This window comes from Mytilus californianus, unplaced genomic scaffold (genome assembly GCF_021869535.1).
Source record: "Mytilus californianus isolate M0D057914Y unplaced genomic scaffold, xbMytCali1.0.p SCAF_11, whole genome shotgun sequence".
NCBI lineage: Eukaryota > Metazoa > Mollusca > Bivalvia > Mytilida > Mytilidae > Mytilus > Mytilus californianus.
Genome location: NW_026262593.1, coordinates 65,813,998 through 65,833,478, shown reverse-complemented (window position 1 = coordinate 65,833,478; position 19,481 = coordinate 65,813,998). Strand labels below are relative to the sequence as shown.

Here is a 19,481-nt window from a genome sequence, read left to right as displayed (position 1 = left end):
TGTGAAAATTAACACGCTGCGGGATCAAGTATCAAGGGACAGCGGCCAATTAAGACGCTGCGGGATCTACAAAAATATTATGAAGGCGCTGCGGCACCGCAGCGTCATATCGGCCTTGGGAGAACACTGTGTTGTCAGCTGTTTTGTTTTAACAATGTTGTCAGTGTCAAAAGTATGATACATGTATATTCTAAGTATTAAGCCAAATTGTGTATTTTTGTCTCGCCTGCGACGAAAAATGCGAGACGTAGATATTACTATCCGGTGGCAGCATAAACTATTTGTACAAAGCTTTATATTTCAGAAGGTAGAAGACCTGGATGCCTCATACCTTGTATGCAGATACTTTATGTTACGAAGTTTCTGTCTGTCATCTGCCCATTGTCCGTGACCTCATTTTCATGGTTCAGTGACTGCTTGAAAAAAAATTACAGTTGTTTTGTCATGTGAAATTCTCATGTATTATGAGTAATAGGATAACTATATTTGGTATATGCAGGGCTCACACTACTTCAGAATCATAGGGAGAAGTGACTTCTCTTTTTGAAACTGAGAGGGAGAAGTAGTGAGATTTGAAAGAGAAGTGCTCGTTCGCTCGCAGCGCTACAATGTTTGGTTTTTGTCGAGCCTGCGACTTTTGTCACAGAAAGCTTGACATAGGGACAGTGACAGTGATTTTGCTAGCGCTCGTCATTTTCGTCATTTACGAAACGGTTTTCAAAATGACGAAAGTATGCCAAATCAATTTCGTCACTTAAATTTGGAAAGAGTAAATATATTTTCGCATGAAAATACTATAATTCTACCTGTCTTATTGTTTCTGACAAGCTAATGACCCTCAGCTAATTAAAATTTACAATAGGTGTTATAAGTTGTGATTACAGATAATCCGCTTATCGCCATCGGATGGGTCACTAATCCGTTAATTATTTAATCAACCTCATAATTGATCATCAAAATTATTTTCGTTTCCCCAGTAAAATCAGTCAGTCGGCATTTCAATTTCAATAATTGTCAACCGAGAACAATTTGCAGTTCTTTTGTTGTAGTTTCGTCATTTGAGTTTTCCCACGGACAGTTCGCATTTTAATTTCAATATTTCTCAAACGATCACAATTTGCAGTTCGCTTGTCGTAGTTTTGTCAAATGAATGTATTTTCGTCATATTTGATATAACTTTTAATCAAAAACTTTCGACAATTTCGATTAATAAGATAGAACTTTATTCATAACATTCAGAAATGTTTTCACGAGTCAAACAGGTGCTTCCTTTACGATGAACTGTGCATTGCGAAAGTATTCTTATGAATTTAAAGACACTAAAACGTAAAATACGAAATATTTAAATATCAAACTAAACGAGAGAGACAAATATAGTTCTTATTTAGCAAATTTAATTTAAAAAATGATAATTTCCTGCCTTTTTTAAACACGAACCAATCTGTAGATGAATCGGGATTCATTCTAAATTTATTATCCACTTGTCACTTCCCGTTTTCATTTCATTTGGAAATCGAAAGTAAACGTGATCTATTCATGATAAATTTACAATTTAAAGTTGGAACCAAGGATTTGTACAAATCCTTGGTTCCAACTTTATAGAAATAATTCTAAATATCGCTTTAAAACGTTTTCAAGGATAATGAGTGAGAATAATGCAGTGAAATAGTCCTTACAAGTTCATTTATGCTGTGATTCCTAGTTTTTTTTTTTTTTAAATGGATCCCAACTTTTGCTGATTAGGAATGTATCCTGAAACTAACTGAAGTGAAATTGTGAACTAGATTTCTAGATCTTCTATCCTTATCTTTGTATTAAAAGTGCCACATCAGTCAAATCATGCAGTAACTGCCTAGTATGCCAAATCCTTCAAAGTCTGACAAAGATGTATAGATAGTCATATACATCCTAGGTACCTTGCTGCTACCCAAAATAAGGTTGATTTTCATCCCGTGCAAAAGTGACTAAAGCCCTAAAATCCTAGCTTAACCCCTGGATAGTGATCCGGCGGCTGCGTTAGCTAAATTCTTAAAAGCTTTATATTTTAGAAGCTAGAAGACCTGGATGCTTCATACTTTGTATATAGATGCCTTATATTACGAAGTTTCCGTCTGTCATATGTTCATTGTCCTTGACCTCATTTTCATGGTTCAGTGACTACTTGAAAAAAAAGTCAACTTTATTTTGTAATGTTAATTTCTTTCTTATTATGAGTAATAGGATAACTATATTTAGTATGTGTGTACCTTGCAAGGTCCTAATTTTCATTTGACCTCGCCCTCATTTCATGGATCAGTGAACAAGGTTAAGTTTTCGTGGTCAAGTCCATATATCAGATACTATAAGCAGTAGGTCTACTATATTTGGTATATGGAATGATTGTAAGGTGTACATGTCCAACTGGTAGGTGTCATCTGACCATGACCTGATTTTCATGGTTCAGTGGTCAAAGTTAAGTTTTTGAGTTTTGGTCTGTTTTTCAAGTACTATAAGCAATAGGTCAACTTTATTTGGTGTATGGAATGATTGTAAGGTGTACATGTATGTCTAGCCAGTATCATCTGCCCTTTACCTCATTTCCATGGTTCATTGGTCAACATTAAGTTTTTGGGTTTGTTTTTTAATTGCCATAAGCAATGGGTCAACTATATTTGGTGTATGGAATAATTGTAAGATGTGCATGTCTGTGGGTTGATTTCAATTCAATTATTGGAAGATGGTAATTTTATAGCTGTGTTAACCAATTATTTTTTTTTAATATTGGCCAATTATGATGGTTGCCATTTTGGAGAGAAATGAATGTGATTTTTTATTATTTACAGAATCAAAGAAGCCTGGTTTGGTTTTGTCTGAACAACCAGTTGATGAAGTAGTTGTTAATGAAATATCAAAACAACAGATTGTTGTACAGTACTTGAAGGTTTGTTCTATATATCAGAATATCAGACACTTTTAGAATTACCGAAAAAAAATCTGCTTCAGTATGCCTAAAGATTAAAGTTTTTGATGGACTTGATAGTGTTGAGATGCTCTCATAGACATGTTACTCATCTTTTCATTTTTGAAAACTCCATTTTTGTCGAGCCTTCGACTTTTGTCGAAAAAGCGAGACATAGCGATCCTACATTCCGTCGGCGTCGGCGGCGTCCACAAATATTCACTCTGTGGTTAAAGTTTTTGAAATTTTAATAACTTTCTTAAACTATCCTGGATTTCTACCAAACTTAGACATAAGCTTGTTTATGATCATAAGATTATATTCAAAAGTAAATTTTGTAAAAAAAAAATTCCATTTTTTCCATATTTTACTTATAAGTGGACTTAGTTTTTCTGCCAGGAAACATTACATTCACTCTGTGGTTAAAGTTTTTGAAATTTTAATAACTTTCTTAAACTATCCTGGATTTCTTCCAAACTTGGAAAGAAGCTTGTTTATGATCATAAGATAGTATCCAGAAGTAAATTTTGTAAAAAAAAAAATTCCATTTTTCCGTATTTTACTTATAAATGGACTTAGTTTTTCTGCCAGTTAACATTACATTCACTCTGTGGTTAAAGTTTTTGAAATTTTAATAACTTTCTTAAACTATCCTGGATTTCTACCAAACTTGGAAAGAAGCTTGTTTATGATCATAAGATAGTATCCAGAAGTAAATTTTGTAAAATAAAAATTCCATTTTTCCGTATTTTACTTATAAATGGACTTAGTTTTTCTGCCAGTTAACATTACATTCACTCTGTGGTTAAAGTTTTTAAAATTTTAACAACTTTCTTAAACTATCCTGGATTTGTACCACACTTTGACAGAAGCTTGTTTATGATCAAAAGCTAGTATCTAGAAGGAAATTTTGATAAAATTTTGTTCCATTTTTTCCGTATTTTACTTATAAATGGACTTAGTTTTTCTTCCAGTCAACATTACATACATTCTGCAGTTTAAGTTTTTAAAACATTTATTAGATTCATAAATTATCCTGGATTTTTACCAAACTTGGACAGAAGCTACTTACAATCAAAACATAGTAAAGAGGGGAATATTTTTATCAATTTTTTTTCCTCATTTTTGTTGAGCCTGCGATTAACACCGAAAGTAGGCGAGACACTGGGTTCCGCGGAACCCTTACGAATTTTATTTTTCCTTTCTATCACAGTTGAAACAATTGATCTTCTCATAGATTAATGAATAATTGATTAAAAGTAGATAATGTAGTTGTGTAATTTCACATTTTATTTAATGTGAACTCTTTATTTTTTCAGGATTCCTTACTTTTTGCCACACAAATACAGAAAGCTGTCCCAATGATTTGCCAGCTACTAGGGTCCAAGTCCATTACAGATGTTCTTGAAGCAGTTGAGTTCTTCATTACAGGATTTGAGTTTGGACTGGGTATAATGATGATGGGGATCAGAAGAATGTTACCTTTGATCTGGAGCCGTGAGTCTGGAATTAAAGAAGCTGTTGTTGGTGCCTACAAACGACTGTATCTCAGTCCAGCAGATTCTAATCAGAGGTAGGAAGGGGGAGATAACCAATTGTCTCTACACAGATATTTCACAATTATACTAGTTTAGATCTGCTTACCCTTCCAGAGCACCTGAGATCACCCCCAGTTTTTGTGTTGCTCACTCTTTGGTTTTCTATGTTGTGTTTTGTGTACTGTTGTTTGTCTGTTGGTCTTTTTCTTTTTTAGCCATCGTGTTGTTAGGTTTATTTTCGTCTTATGAGTTTAATGTCCCTTTGGTATCTTTCATTGTCGGAATTCGCAACTGGTGCAGTAAAATTGGTACCGTTAATGTTATTGTAAGACAGATATTTCACAAATAAACTAGATTTCTTGTAAGTTGAATAGCGTAGTGGATTCTAAGAAAATGAATTGCTTGTTCCACTTAACTTTTACTTTGAAAAATAGACTTCCTGTCACTCACAAATCCATCAAACGTTTTTATTTTTAAATTAGTAAATTAGGTCAATTTTTCTTTTTGCTCTGAGGCAACCAGTCTTTTCTCTCACTGCTGAATGCCTCAACTTTAATTAGCAACAGCCCTTGCATTTCACCAAAAATCTTACAACTGAATTTGACTGTAAGTATACTGAGTGATGACTTGAGATAAATTTTGGTTGTAAGATTAATTGTGAAACAATGGCCAGGACTTTTCCAGACATGATTGAGTAATTAAAACAAAAAATAAGGAGATTTGGTATTATTATACCCCTGCTTTAAAAAAGTGGGGGTATACTGTTTTACCTCTGTCTGTCCATCCGTCCGTCCCATGAATATTTTTTGTCGAATCTTTCTCAGGAACTACATTTCAAGGATTTCTGAAATTTGGTTTCAGGGTTTATATGAGTCAGCTATACCGTGTGATGCGTTTTCAGATTCATCACTCAACAACTTCCTGTTTACCTTATACTTTTAGCGGGCGGGTATCATTATTGAGCAGTAGCTCACAGATTCACTTGTTGCCAATTAGATAACTATCAATCAAAGTTCTTGTCTACATTTTTTTTTCAACACAATATATAGTGTAAACTTTTACACCACACACAAGGTATTAGAATATGAATAATTTGAAATGATTTGACTGCTGTTCAATTTTGATGGATAAATATTGTGAAATGTAGTAGCTTGACAACAGTTACAACACTGGTGGTTCTTATAGCTGCTTAATGTTTGCTAGTGTACAACTACACCATTAATCTTTTATTTGTGACTTGAATAATGATATTGACAAAAACACACAGCCTGAGCAGAACTTATTTCCAATCGTGTAAGAGTTTTAATTAGGTATGTAAATAGTAAGTTTCAATAACCTTAGTCTTGATGACTCACTTTTATATTTAACTTTATATATATATATATATTGTTAAATCTTGTTAACAGTTCCCAAAGTAAAACAACATAACTTTTCCATTAGATCTTACATTTACTTTGCATGATAAATTACATAAAATGATTCAAAGTGAATAAATTGTGATTGTGCCAAATCAAATTCTATAACTAATGCTAACCTGAATATGAGATATCAGAACATTTATTTTTCAGATCAAAATCGTTGACCATTGTAAAGAATCTATCAGCATTAGTTGATGGTGCTACTATGGGAGATTTAACTTCTCTGGAAGGATTGGTAAGTAAAAAATCTATTAGCATTAGTTGATGGTGCTACTATGGGAGCAGTGTTCTCCCCAGGCCGTTATGACGTTGCGGTCCCACAGCGCCTTAAAAATATTTTTGTTGATTCCGCAGCGCCTTAATTGGCCGCTGTCCCTTAAAACTTGATCCCGTATGGTGTTAACTTTCATATTCAATTATGAACTGTTTGATAACTGTTGTAAAGTTAAAGATCGCCGTTCAGATGAAAATCAATACTACACCATATTACGCAATTATTGATTACCTGTATTTGCCTTATCAGATCGCGTAATTGCATAGATTATCATCGAATAGATAAATGTTTTTCTTGGATACCTTTTTTCAGTGTTTCAGGGTTTGAATTGAGGGAAAAGATCAACATACAAATACGAAATGTTTTTATGCATGGCTTTCCTTATAATAATGCTATATTAAATATCAAATTTTCTCATTGGTCAATAGTATAAATCTATTTTAATACGACCAATGAACATCATCATAACGCGTGCTAACTTTGTAAGGGCTATTCCAGAAAAAAATGTATGGGGGGTTGGAAGGCACTTTTTTTTTATACCCATCACCCACTAAATTACATTTCATCATGGGACAACTACCCATACAATTAATTTTCAGTTTGACCCCACTACCCATATAATTTAAAAATAGTATAAGCTAGCTTTTTTCACAAATAAGCAACAAAAATCATATGCATTTTGATATCTGAAAGTGGCTATATTAATGACAGTATGTAAATTAGTTTTAGAATTCTTAAGTTTTTTTGCACATTTGACAATATCAGATATTTGATATAGATTATTGGTGACTAGGTTTTGAAGCTTAACACCTTATATTTTGTCCTGATACTCTTGGCATTAAAAATAACTTTTATTGCAGATGTGTGCATCAAATGTGTTTTGTACTAGTCACTGTCAGTGTCATGAAAAAAAAAACGTAAAACTATCATATTGCAATTATTATTGGAAACAGTGTTTGGGTGACCTCTGGATGCTTTTTTGTATTGCTATTGTCTGATGAGATTTCTTCAAAAGCTGCGGTTTATTTTTATTAATTTCAAATGGTTTAAGTGGTGTGGACTTGCAGCTCAAATCCTTGAGAAATATTCAATTCAACTTTTATAAATAATTCTACTTGTGTTTTTAAATATAAAAATAATCCTTTGAAGCAACTGTGAGTGCGGAAATATTTTTAGCTATATGTACATGCACATCTGCAGATGGAACACTATAACAGAATTTAATCCATCATAAAGAGAGGCAATAGATACCTAAAGGGTCAATCAAACTCAAATGTGGAAAACAAACAGGCCAAGCCATGGCAAAAAAAGAAAAAAAAATGTGAAAAGACATAAACAGAAATCCACATAACACAACTAGAAAACTGAAACAGAGCAACAAGTACCCCCCAAAAACAATGTAATCTCAGGTGCTCTGGAAGGGTAAGATCCTGCCCTACATGTGGTACCGGTCATATTGTTCAACATATGCATAAATTCAGTTACAAGTCTCATATGGAGGATTTGTGCTTGCACAGTATAAGTTAAGTTATCTCCCCTCTGATGCATTGGACCAGGATTAGTTTGCCAGATGCACATCTTCAGGTGGTATTAGACAAATGCAAAGTTTCATTGATCGTATATAGTTAAGGAGTTGTACTTAAAAGCTTACATTCACAAACAGACCGAAGCACTGGATGATTACTATATACATTCAAATTTTCTTTGTAGGAAGTAATATGTTGACAATTAAAGTTTGGTTTAAACAGGTTGTTTTGTAAAATTGTGAACGCTATCAAGATGAAGAACAGCAATAAAACAATTTCCTTTTTTATCTGGTTAACATGTGTACTGTAAACCCATGTAAATAAACCCATGAAACCTCATCTTCTGCTGTCAGAAGTTAAATAATGTTGCATGATGTGTTAAACAAATTTATTCAAATAAGTCGTCTTCTTTTAGATTTCTGTTTTCTAGCTCCTTATCTACCAATTTGAGAATGTCAGCTCGATTGTTCTGTTGTCTTGTCCATGAAACCTTTAACTCCTCAAGTACTTTTTTTAGTTCTATTACTGTCAGCTTTCCTAACAAACGATTCGAGAATGCTTTCTTAATTTCAGTCTTTTTCACTGAATCCTCCTTTTTTTCTTCTTTTTTTCTGATGTATGCCCGTATTTCATCTGAGCTGACACCAAGCAAATTCTGAACATTGGTGAAATCTCTTTCATTTGAAAATACAGACTCATTGTTTTTCCTTAATGATTCAATATTTTTTTATGGTAAATAAAAATCTGGAACCCTAAGGAAGTCTGGAAGTTCTACCTTATTATCTAAAAAATATTGCACAAGCTTTTTTGCTTCCAGATAAGGCAAATACTTATGCTCTGGTAACTTGCTTATGTCCACAATTGGTTGAATTTCATATCTGTTTATACTATTTCCTATCCAGGAATCATCTGGTCTATAACAACTGTAGGCATAATGCTGGAGCCATGCAGATTTGGGGTCGTACATTTCATTGTAAACTGAAACTGCATTGAAGCATTTTGTTGGACTAATACCATACAGTTTGCACAGTTTATTCCATACCGGTCCTTCTGGCTTTATGCTAAAGTTGTTTTCAAAACGATGTTCACTAGTGTCTTTCTTCAAGAATGAAATTATTTTTTATATGGTCTCTGGTGTCAAAATCCAATCAAAATCTGGAGGAGGTTTTACTGCCTCTATGTTTTCACTCGCATATGGGGTTTCATCTATTCTCTTAACTGCCTCTTCTCTGGCAGCTTCCATATTTTCTTTGAACTTTTCCTGGCTAAACAAGCCTTCTTCTGTCTCATTTTCATTTATACTTTTAGAAGAAATTACGCCACTTTGCGATAAAGATCTGCCTTCAGCAAAATGTAGTCTTTCCACTGAATGTCGTTTGCTGCATCCTTCAGCATATGAAATTACTTTTACTTTATCTATTTTCAAAAGTTTTCTTAGGAGGACAGTCGCAAACATAGTCAGTTTGTTCCTGGGTCTCTCATCTGGACCTCCATCAACTGTTATTAATAATTGGGGTATAAGACCATTATCTCCTGTCTGGAAAAACACATGCTGATTTTCCAAAGTCATGAGAAACAATAATTCGTTAAAGTGTCTAAACACAGTAGAATTTTCAAAGTAATGTATTTTTACTATTGACAATCCTCCACCGGTTAATCTACTTTGACAAATGGGGATTCCACTGAATTGCGCAACGATATCCTCATTTTCTGACATATCCTTCACTTTAACAAATTTATAAGTTGTAATTTGCAAACTTCTTTTTGTGTCCTTTTCCCAATCATGGTCTGAATAGATGACTTTTTTCCAAGATTTACTTGGTCTTTGTACAATTTCTACATCGCAATGTACTAAAGCCTTATCGTCTCTTGCGATGACTTTTCCATTGTTGATCAGAGTCTCTTCTATTGAATAGTTTATGTCTGTCTGTGCAAAATGATCATTAATTGATGGATTGTGGTTCCCATCTCTTGTTGGTTTCTTTAATGATATACCAGGATTTACATTTTTGCCATGATGATGACGTTTTGCTTGGTGACTTTTTTCACGATAGTTTTCTGTATAAGTATAAGCTGCACTAATTGATATATCAATATCATAGATCTGTTTTAAAATTGTTACACATCGAGGCATGTTCATCCATTTACTTTTATGTAAAAATAAAGTGTCGCATATTAATCTTGGATGACTTTGTAATCCATCTCCTCCAGCATCGAACAGTCTTAATATTAACGTTGTTAAACAGGATACTTTTCAGCAAGAAGTTTCCTTCCAGATCCAAGCACCTGTATTCGTTGTCCTGTATTCGTTGTCCTGTTTCGGTTCTCTTCTTGTGCAGCATATTTGCACTCAATGAGTCTTTGTTTACAGTCCATTTCTGTATTGTTTCTTTTGCATATGTCATGCTGGTATTTAAGCTGCTTCTTTGGTATCTTTTTCCATCTATTCCAGTTTTGTTCAGAAACTCCACCGAAGTTAGTGTGGATATTATATACTTAAGAATATGTCTGTCCTTTTCAGAGCAGCTATTTAATGCTGGTGTCATGATATTTTCAAGTTTTTTACTAATGTTCTTTTTCAAAAGTTCATTTCTGTAGGACCATTCAATTGTTGCTATTAAATTTGCAAAGTCTTTGTCAATAGGTTTCTTTAGAATAAAGGCTCGAGTCTGATTATCTACAGCTTTGTAAATTTGTATGACAGGTAAATATCTCATGAAAAGATCTCTATAAATATTTAAATTTGTTGTCTTTTCTTTACATGAGACATTTATTGAATTTTCCCGCATAGGTAAACAAGGAGCATCTTTCAGTTTTTTTGACAGCGATACATACATCCGGTATCAGTGGAACATCTTAGTTCATTTACAACATGAGCAAATACATACATAAGCATGTTTGAGGTTTTGTCACTTGCAGCAATCAGACCATGTAGATCTTTTTTGTTTAAAGTATCTTCTAGAGTCATGTTATCATCAGTGTAATGCACATGGGAGTCAAAATGACTTGATCTCCTTCCTCATTATTTAAAATGATGAATGTTTTGTCTGACACAGTGATAAAAAGGGCTTCTCTTTCTTGTGAGTTTATCGATCTGTTGTATTCTGCACTGCATATTTCTAATGGGTCATCAGATGCACCTACACCAAGTTGTCGGTGCCAATATTGTGTCTGATATAATTTTCATCGAATTCTGATATCCAAAATATGTCATAGCTGATTTTGTGTCCATCATCTGAATGTTTCTGTCCTCATACCTTGATACTATTTCATGCAGGCTACTTCTATACTCGGAAAGTGCAGGTTTAATGTGAAGAGAAGATTTTTCATTAAAAAAATGTTCAGCCAATTTTAGGCAGAAACCAGTGCAAGCGTTTGAACCTCGTGATAGACCATGGGGAAGCCCAACTGTGTTCTGACTGATTCCTGGAAATAACAACTTTATTCCAAGGTACGTATCATATGTCTGTGGTATAAACAGGGTCATGTTTTTCTTTGTCATTGGATTTTTCTTCTGTTTTTCCTGATTCTTTTTCTCCATACCTTCATTGTTGTTATCCCTTGTGATCTCTGCTGGGTCTTCTACAAACATTACATCATTTGACTCCATACCTTCATCATGGTTGTCCTTTGTTATCTCAGCTGGGTCTTCTACAAACATTACATCATTTGACTCCATACCTTCATCATGGTTGTCCTTTGTTATCTCAGCTGGGTCGTCTACAAACATAACATCATTTGACTCCATACCTTCATCATGGTTGTCCTTTGTTATCTCAGCTGGGTCGTCTACAAACATTACATCATTTGACTCCATACCTTCATCATGGTTGTCCTTTGTTATCTCAGCTGGGCCGTCTACAAACATTACATCATTTGACTCCATACCTTCATCATGGTTGTCACTTGTGATCTCAGCTGGGTCTTCTACAAACATTACATCATTTGACTCCATACCTTCATCATGGTTGTCCTTTGTTATCTCAGCTGGGTCGTCTACAAACATTACATCATTTGACTCCATACCTTCATCATGGTTGTCACTTGTGATCTCAGCTGGGTCGTCTACAAACATAACATCATTTGACTCCATACCTTCATCATGGTTGTCCTTTGTTATCTCAGCTGGGTCGTCTACAAACATTACATCATTTGACTCCATACCTTCATCATGGTTGTCCTTTGTTATCTCAGCTGGGTCGTCTACAAACATAACATCATTTGACTCCATACCTTCATCATGGTTGTCCTTTGTTATCTCAGCTGGGTCGTCTACAAACATTACATCATTTGACTCCATACCTTCATCATGGTTGTCCTTTGTTATCTCAGCTGGGTCGTCTACAAACATTACATCATTTGACTCCATACCTTCATCATGGTTGTCACTTGTGATCTCAGCTGGGTCTTCTACAAACATTACATCATTTGACTCCATACCTTCATCATGGTTGTCCTTTGTTATCTCAGCTGGGTCGTCTACAAACATTACATCATTTGACTCCATACCTTCATCATGGTTGTCACTTGTGATCTCAGCTGGGTCGTCTACAAACATAACATCATTTGACTCCATATCTTCATCATGGTTGTCCTTTGTTATCTCAGCTGGGTCGTCTACAAACATTACATCATTTGACTCCATACCTTCATCATGGTTGTCCTTTGTTATCTCAGCTGGGTCGTCTACAAACATTACATCATTTGACTCCATACCTTCATCATGGTTGTCACTTGTGATCTCAGCTGGGTCGTCTACAAACATTACATCATTTGACTCCATACCTTCATCATGGTTGTCACTTGTGATCTCAGCTGGGTCTTCTACAAACATATCATTTGACTCCATACTTTTATCTTGGTTGCCTGCTGACTGGTTATCAACTTTACTTTTCTTAGACCTTAACTCCTTTGCAGTCAGATATTTTATCTCCTGTATTTCTGCTTTCCTTTTCCTACCAGGTTTCTTTTTCTCTACACCCCGTCTCTCAACTTTATATGCATGAGCTGTCCAGTTTGTTAGTATTTTTGAATAATCTTTCTCAGCTTTCTCAGCATCAACTGTTATCAATTTTATATGCTTTCGTAATGAAACTTTATCATTCATAGAAATGGTTCCTTTGTATATTCGACTACAAAGTTCCTGCTCTTTTTCTGTCTTTTCTGTCTCCAATTTCTGTATTTCATTTTGTTTCTGTTCTGCTGCTTGCTCATAGCAACTGAATGGATCATTTTCTAATTTTTGAGCTTTACAGATTTCCTTCCCAAATTTGCATAGTGCAATCTGTCTACCACCTTCATATGACCAGGCTTTTTTTATCAAACCTTCCATATAAGATCTTTTGGTATTTTCATGTGCTAAGTCCAAAGCCTTTTTGTTCCAAAACTCATACCATGCACGCTTCATAGGTGTTTGCAAATCTAGGAACTCTTGTTCGAAAACTTTAAAACCAATACACCTCAATTCACCATATCTGAAAAAAAAAAAAACATTATTTCATTTGTATATAAATACAAGCATCATACTAAATTGATATAAAGACAGAATGTGTGCAGAGTAACAGATACCCCCCTTTTTCCACTTAGGACACCTGTTGCCACATATTGCAATGTTAAACTTAGTAAGACAGACGGAGAGACAGACAGGGTTATTCCTTTTTGTTTTTTGAGCTACAGAACATCTGAATAAATTGCCACTTTGCGTTTTCTCTATTTAAATGTTTTTTTTTAAAGCGTGGTGCCCATATTTGTTGACAGTAAAACCTAATACTCATCTAAACCTGCAAAGCTCACCTATTAAATAAACAATTAAATGGATGTAGAAAGATGCTAGGGGCCATCTTGACCTTGTTGTAGGCTATGAATGATTCGTTCATTGTTGACTCTACATCGACTGTCAAGATGAAGAACAGGAATAAAAGCCCTGTTGATTGATAATTTGTATTTTCTCTTTGTATTTTGTGCAATTCTGTCCCATGTACATTTACTCCATATCCCTTTATTTTCTATTACAACAGAGGACAGAGGAAAAGTAATGACAAAAAGTTGTTACCATTAGGTCAAAACTGTATACCCCTATAACTTCATTTGCAATGGGTATAGTTACACACCTGTCACATTTAGGATCCATTTTTCCCTTCAGAAAATGATTAAGTGTCATCTGAGTACCAGGTGCTAACTTTGCTGTTATCTGTGCTTTTGGGATAGCCTTTTTTCTGTTGACAGTCTGTGGTTCAACCTTAACATCTTGTTTGGTCTCAAGATCATTTATTTCTACATGTTCCATATTTTCTGGTTGTATTTCAAAAGTTACAGCCTCAAGTGTTACAGATGCTTTGGTGACTTCTTCAGGCTTCTCAGGCTTTTTTTCCTTCATGTCACCTTCCTGTAACATAATAAAAATTATTTATCTTTTAAAATTGATTGATTGATGGTTCTTCAACATCGTGTGATCACTGATGGGGATAAAATCAGACAAGAAAATGTTCAACATAAAAAAACAAGTAAAAAAGGGATATTAGGATGGATCTACAGATGACAATTTTGGTGGTTAATGGCAAAAAACAAGACCAAATGTAATAAATATAAGCAATTATATGTCACAGTACAGCTTCAGTGAAGTATGTTGCATATATCTATCAACATATGTTCCGATGATAAATGCATTTCATAAATATTGATCTGTCAAAGAAAAGCACGACATGTTTGAAATAAGAAAAGGAAACCAAAATCATGCCAAACATTCACATATGTAAACAAGAATGTGTCCAAAGTACATGGATGCCCCACTCACACTATCATTTTCTATGTTCAGTGGACTGTGAAATTGGGGTCAAAACTCTAATTTGGCATTAAAATTAGAAAGATCATATCATAGGGAACATGTGTACTGAGTTTCAAGTTGATTGGACTTCAACTTCATCAAAAACTATCTTGACCAAAAACTTTAGCCTGACACGGGACAGACGGACGAACGAACAGACAAACGAACGGACGCACAGACCAGAAAACATAATGGCCCTCTACTATCGTAGGTGGGGCATAAAAACATAGATGTCCTTTGATAATAATAAAACATGTTAAATATAAAAGGATCTGGCGTTATGTTCATACCTTTAACTGATGAAGGAGGGTCCTAAATTTTGCCTTTGGGGAAATCTGTAACACCTCATCTTCGTTTAGGCCCAATAAAGCATTACCATCTATTTCTTCTTCTGAAATTATAAAAAAAAATGGTCTTGTAAAACAAATACTTACTGTGATTATACATTAAACCCCCTCCTAACTATCATTCAATCCAACTTAACGTGAATAGCAAATGACAAAGTTGAATATTTACCATACAAGGCACATTTCTATGAAATTTCATTTAAAAAAATACATAATAGTAACAGGATGCTGTTACAAAGTCTCCCAAACAAAGCCCTGTAATTATAAAACCCTTGGTACTACCCCTATATTTTTTTCCATTTTAGCTGTCACATCTCACTTGCTTATAAAGGATTTGATGACAATGAAAATTTGAAATGATTGTGTTTTCTAAAATGTTTTGTTTTCTCAAACAGGAGGGGTGGGGATGACCCCTGGGGACTCCCCATATATTTCATTTGATTTGTGTTATTGTCCCATACGAGAATATATATGGTTTAGGGGTGTGGATCTCGATCATTTTCAAGTTCTCAAACAGGATGGGGGTGGGGGTGACCCCGAAGACTCCCTCTATATTTCATTTGATTTGTTTTAATGTCCCATACAAGAATATATATGGTTTAGGGGTTGGGATCTAAACCGTTTACACATTCTCAAACAGGACGGGGGTGGGGGTGACACTGGGAACTCCCTCTATATTTCATTTGATTTGTTTTATTGTCCCATACAAGAATATATATGGTTTAGGGGTGGGAATCTGGACCGTTTGCAAGATAAAAGCACATTCTCAAATTGAAGGGGGTGGTGGTGACCCCAAGGGACTTACTCTATATTTTATTTGATTTGTTTTATTGTCCAGTGATCATTACTGAAGACCGAGTGCATCTATCACCTACGGTTTTCACGTTAGTTATTTGAAAATTTAAAAAAATAAAATCCCATAGGGTTCTTTAGTAAACCCCTCCCTTCTTTATGCCCCTCAAAATACTCCTAAATAAAAAAAGTTTATTCTGATTGGTCTAAGTAGATGTTCCAAACATGTAGTGATCTATGGAGTTGGGGTGCTGGGATAGGATATGATGATTTATTGAAACATGAAAATAGGTGAAAGTTGTTTTGGGTTTTTGTCTGAAGTGGTGATGACGGATGGATGGACAATGATATACAATAATTCAGGCTAATAAAAACCAAATGTCTACAGATGGCAAAAGTGACCACGACATACAAAAAGTGTTGGACAGCCAATCAGAGTATAAAGCAGTCATTTAAAAAATTGAGAGTTACAATTGTAGTAAATGACAATCATTAACCACTCCTAGTTTTATTCAAATTGTCTCTAGTTTCTGACAAAAGTTTTATATCTGATTCCATTTCTTAGGTATTATGTGACCACTATATATACATTTTGTTTATAACTATTCATTCTATCTCGAAAAGTCTGAGGTTAGTCTTTAAAGCATTTATTCAGTTCTAGGCTAACCTCTACTAGAACTGAATCACTTACCTGACAAAGAGTTAAGATTGAATATTAGTAAATAGTATCTACCCGGTATGTTAATTATCTATTGAAGTACTTTTTTATATTAAAGTGCTGGTTTTGGTGTGAAATACCTTTCATAATTTGTTATCAATAATCACCTTTAAAAGAATAATAATCAAAGGAAACTTTGAGAAATACAAAGCAGACACAGATCCAGGACTTTGGTTTTAGTAGGTGCATTTTTTTTCATTCATTGTCGAGGGTAACAATGCTTAAATGTTTACTGTGTTAAAAAAAATCCTCTCATTTTTAGTGGGGAAAGGGCAAGACATATGCCAACCTCTAAATTCATGCCTGTAGAATGATTACAGAAGCACAAGAATAATATATGTGATAGATATATGGATATACAGCAGGGTATGAAAGTTAAAAATGATTACCGTATACAAATTCCATCAACATCTAAAAATTTTGTGGTAGAATTAATTTGTGATAATTTCATGTACATGTAAACTGCATCAGATATCTTTATCACATTAGGCAATTTGTTTATAAATATATTTTGAAAATAACAGAAAAAGTGAAATGAATAAACAGCATGAAAACAAGTAAATGTGCATTAAAATTATTGATTATATAGTGCTTTTACACAGCAAGCTAGCTATAAGTTATTAAGTATGATAAAATATCCATCCACCAAAAGCATGTGTAGGTTCATAAGTTCTACTACTTACAAATAATACTGGCAATTTATATCCGACATTGATTTCCTACAAAGTTCAATAGAATCTGCTTGCAAGTTTGAAAAACTACTGTGACTATTTATTTTACTACATGTGTACATAAAAGTAATTTTTTGGTTATAATTAATTTACCCATGTATGAGGGTAGGAATACCATTTACCGTCAGGCGTCAAACGGTCATTTTTGGCTACTGTTAGCGTCATATTCGTTAAAATTTTACCGTGATTCGTCAAAATATCCTTATCGTGATTCGTCAGAGGTCTCAAATAATTATCGTTACCGTTATTTTTGGAAAAGTTGATTTTTTTATCGTCTAAAAGAAAGTGTACATTTTATCGTCATGTACCAAAAATTACCGTTAACGTCATTTGTTAAGAATTTTTACCGTTATTGGTCATGAAGGTACCCCCATTACGACCCTCATGTATACTCAGAATAATAACAATCAAACTATGCCAAAGGCAAACAAATAATTATATTACCTTCTGACAAAACATTTCACTGTACTAATCAAGTTCTGGAGCATATTTCACACAATACTGATAACAAAATACTCTTGTGGTTATATTATGTTTAATTTTGTCATTTCTGTGTTTTTATTAAATATATAATGATAAAATAAAAATCAATCAAGAATCAAGTTGCCAACAAAACAGCCTTTTCTCGTATGAAAAATGTTTTTTAATAACCCTAATTAAAATCATTTTATTGTTTGTATTGGTACTCTGTAACTTCCTTTCGTATTTACACTCATTTATCTGTTTAATTTCGATTGTGAGTAAAACATACTGACTTTTTATTTTTTGCATTTATTTCGATAATAATATGGTAAACATTGCTTTTCTGGAGCCAGTCTTCGAGTTGTGGATAAATTTTCACAACACCATCTCCTTTAATGAACAAATATTACCTGTAAAAAAGTCCGCAAATTTCCCCAATCCATTGGATTGGAGCCAGGAACAAACAGCGATAACATCCCACTGTCCAGCCATGCTGTTTCCATGCGGTAAACAATCTGGTAACTGAACATCTCACATTAGGGAAAACAGTTAAAAAAGAAATCCGGGAACCAGTTACTACTCTGATACTTCGTAACTCTCTCCCTTTTAGGAGCACCAATATGCATATACAGTTCCATTCGAAACGCTCGGGCATTAACCAAAGGATTTAATATGCGCAAAAAGTAAACAAAATCGCAGAATGAAACACGTTTTCCATCGATATTTGAAGGTTCTATCAACTGAAAAAGATATTTTCTTCTCTTTAGGTACAACCACCCATCTAATTAAGTTGTGTAGGAGAACAACTACCCACACAATTTTAATTCCTCCTCCCCCCATCACCCATGCAAAAAAAGATCAACTGCCGTCCAACACCCCCATACATTTTTTTCTGGAATAGCCCTAATACACAACTACAAATATATTTATGAACGGAAGTCAAACGTTTTACATGAAAAAAAAGTAACGCAAACTAATATTTATGATAAATTCATAACATGAATCAATAGTTTGGGATAGAATGTAAAATTTTGTTCTAAGCAAATAAAATTCTTAAATTGTCATCTTTAAAAAAAATAAATCAGTTGTGTCTGTCAGTTTGGTCCTTGCACCAGAAAACTATGACAATACACAACTCGATGTCAATAGTTAGGAACTTAAATGCAGAACCATATGTAAATAATTTTGTTGGACTTTACTTTGAAGAATTTGCCAGGTTTCTACCTGCCAAATATAAGAGTGTGACAAATACACAGGGAAGTGATCTTGAAATGTCAACCTTCTAAATTGATCAGCTGTTCATTTTATCTTTTTTTTTTAAAGTTGTATTCTTAAAATTACAAACTGCTAATAATACAATATTTTTAGAAGGAGCAGATGCACCAGATATGGAAATATTTAAAGCTGTACAGCACTTGAAGGCTCAAAGGAACAGGAGAATATTCTCTTGAAATTACTAAATTTGGTCTCTTAAATTAAACTCTATAAATGGACTGTGATATCAGCATGATCAATGTGTTTTATATGGATGTAAATTGATTATATTTCATTTAATGATATTTTATAAATAATTAAACACCTAGACTGTCATGAAGCTTTTAACTTCATTTTGTAGTACTGAATGATTGTTTCGCGTCACAATAGTTCACTCCAAAAAAAGGGTTACACGCTACAAATTTTTGCGCCTTAAACAATTTCTGGGGAGGATACTGGGGAGATTTAACTTCTCTGGAAGGATTGGTAAGAACTGTTTTGTGCTTAAGGTTATAGATTGCAATAATGTTGTAGAAATTTAAAGTGTCAGTCTAATTGATGTTGTACTCATGTCTTATTAATTACATTTGAACTTCTTTATAAAAACATTTTTTTCATTGAATTTCTTAAATAATATTGAAAAAATATAAATATGAGCAG

General features: G+C 33.9%; 2 protein-coding genes and 1 long non-coding RNA gene across 9 annotated transcripts in view; 1 reads left to right on the top strand and 2 right to left on the bottom strand.

Annotated features, from left to right (window-relative positions):
* The window catches only part of LOC127720545 (condensin complex subunit 1-like), an 84,913-nt gene that overhangs the window by 32,338 nt on the left and 33,094 nt on the right, over positions 1–19,481 (top strand). For both annotated transcript variants that reach the window (XM_052227138.1, XM_052227139.1), the window contains exons 17-19: positions 2,823–2,920; positions 4,258–4,511; positions 6,045–6,129. In XM_052227138.1, coding sequence (XP_052083098.1) covers positions 2,823–2,920; positions 4,258–4,511; positions 6,045–6,129 — 437 coding nt within the window. The remainder of the gene's footprint in view (positions 1–2,822; positions 2,921–4,257; positions 4,512–6,044; positions 6,130–19,481) is intronic.
* On the bottom strand, positions 10,825–13,166 carry LOC127720548 (protein argonaute-2-like). 6 transcript variants are annotated; one of them, XM_052227147.1, is made up of 3 exons: positions 12,411–13,166; positions 11,652–11,927; positions 10,825–11,513 (listed from the first exon to the last, which is right to left on the bottom strand). In XM_052227147.1, the coding sequence occupies exons 1-3, from the start codon at positions 13,099–13,101 to the stop codon at positions 10,825–10,827; spliced, it is 1,656 nt and encodes a 551-aa protein (XP_052083107.1). In that variant the 5' UTR covers positions 13,102–13,166. The 6 variants fall into 6 exon arrangements, with proteins under 6 accessions (XP_052083107.1, XP_052083113.1, XP_052083112.1 ...); XM_052227153.1 differs by lacking the exon at positions 12,411–13,166 and adding an exon at positions 11,928–12,271 and having other exon boundaries at positions 10,825–11,444; positions 11,583–11,720; XM_052227152.1 differs by lacking the exon at positions 12,411–13,166 and adding an exon at positions 11,928–12,271 and having other exon boundaries at positions 11,652–11,720.
* LOC127720556 (uncharacterized) lies at positions 14,868–18,156 on the bottom strand. Its single transcript, XR_007990858.1, has 3 exons — positions 17,978–18,156; positions 17,058–17,093; positions 14,868–14,908 (listed from the first exon to the last, which is right to left on the bottom strand). It is a non-coding gene; the product is annotated as an uncharacterized LOC127720556 (long non-coding RNA).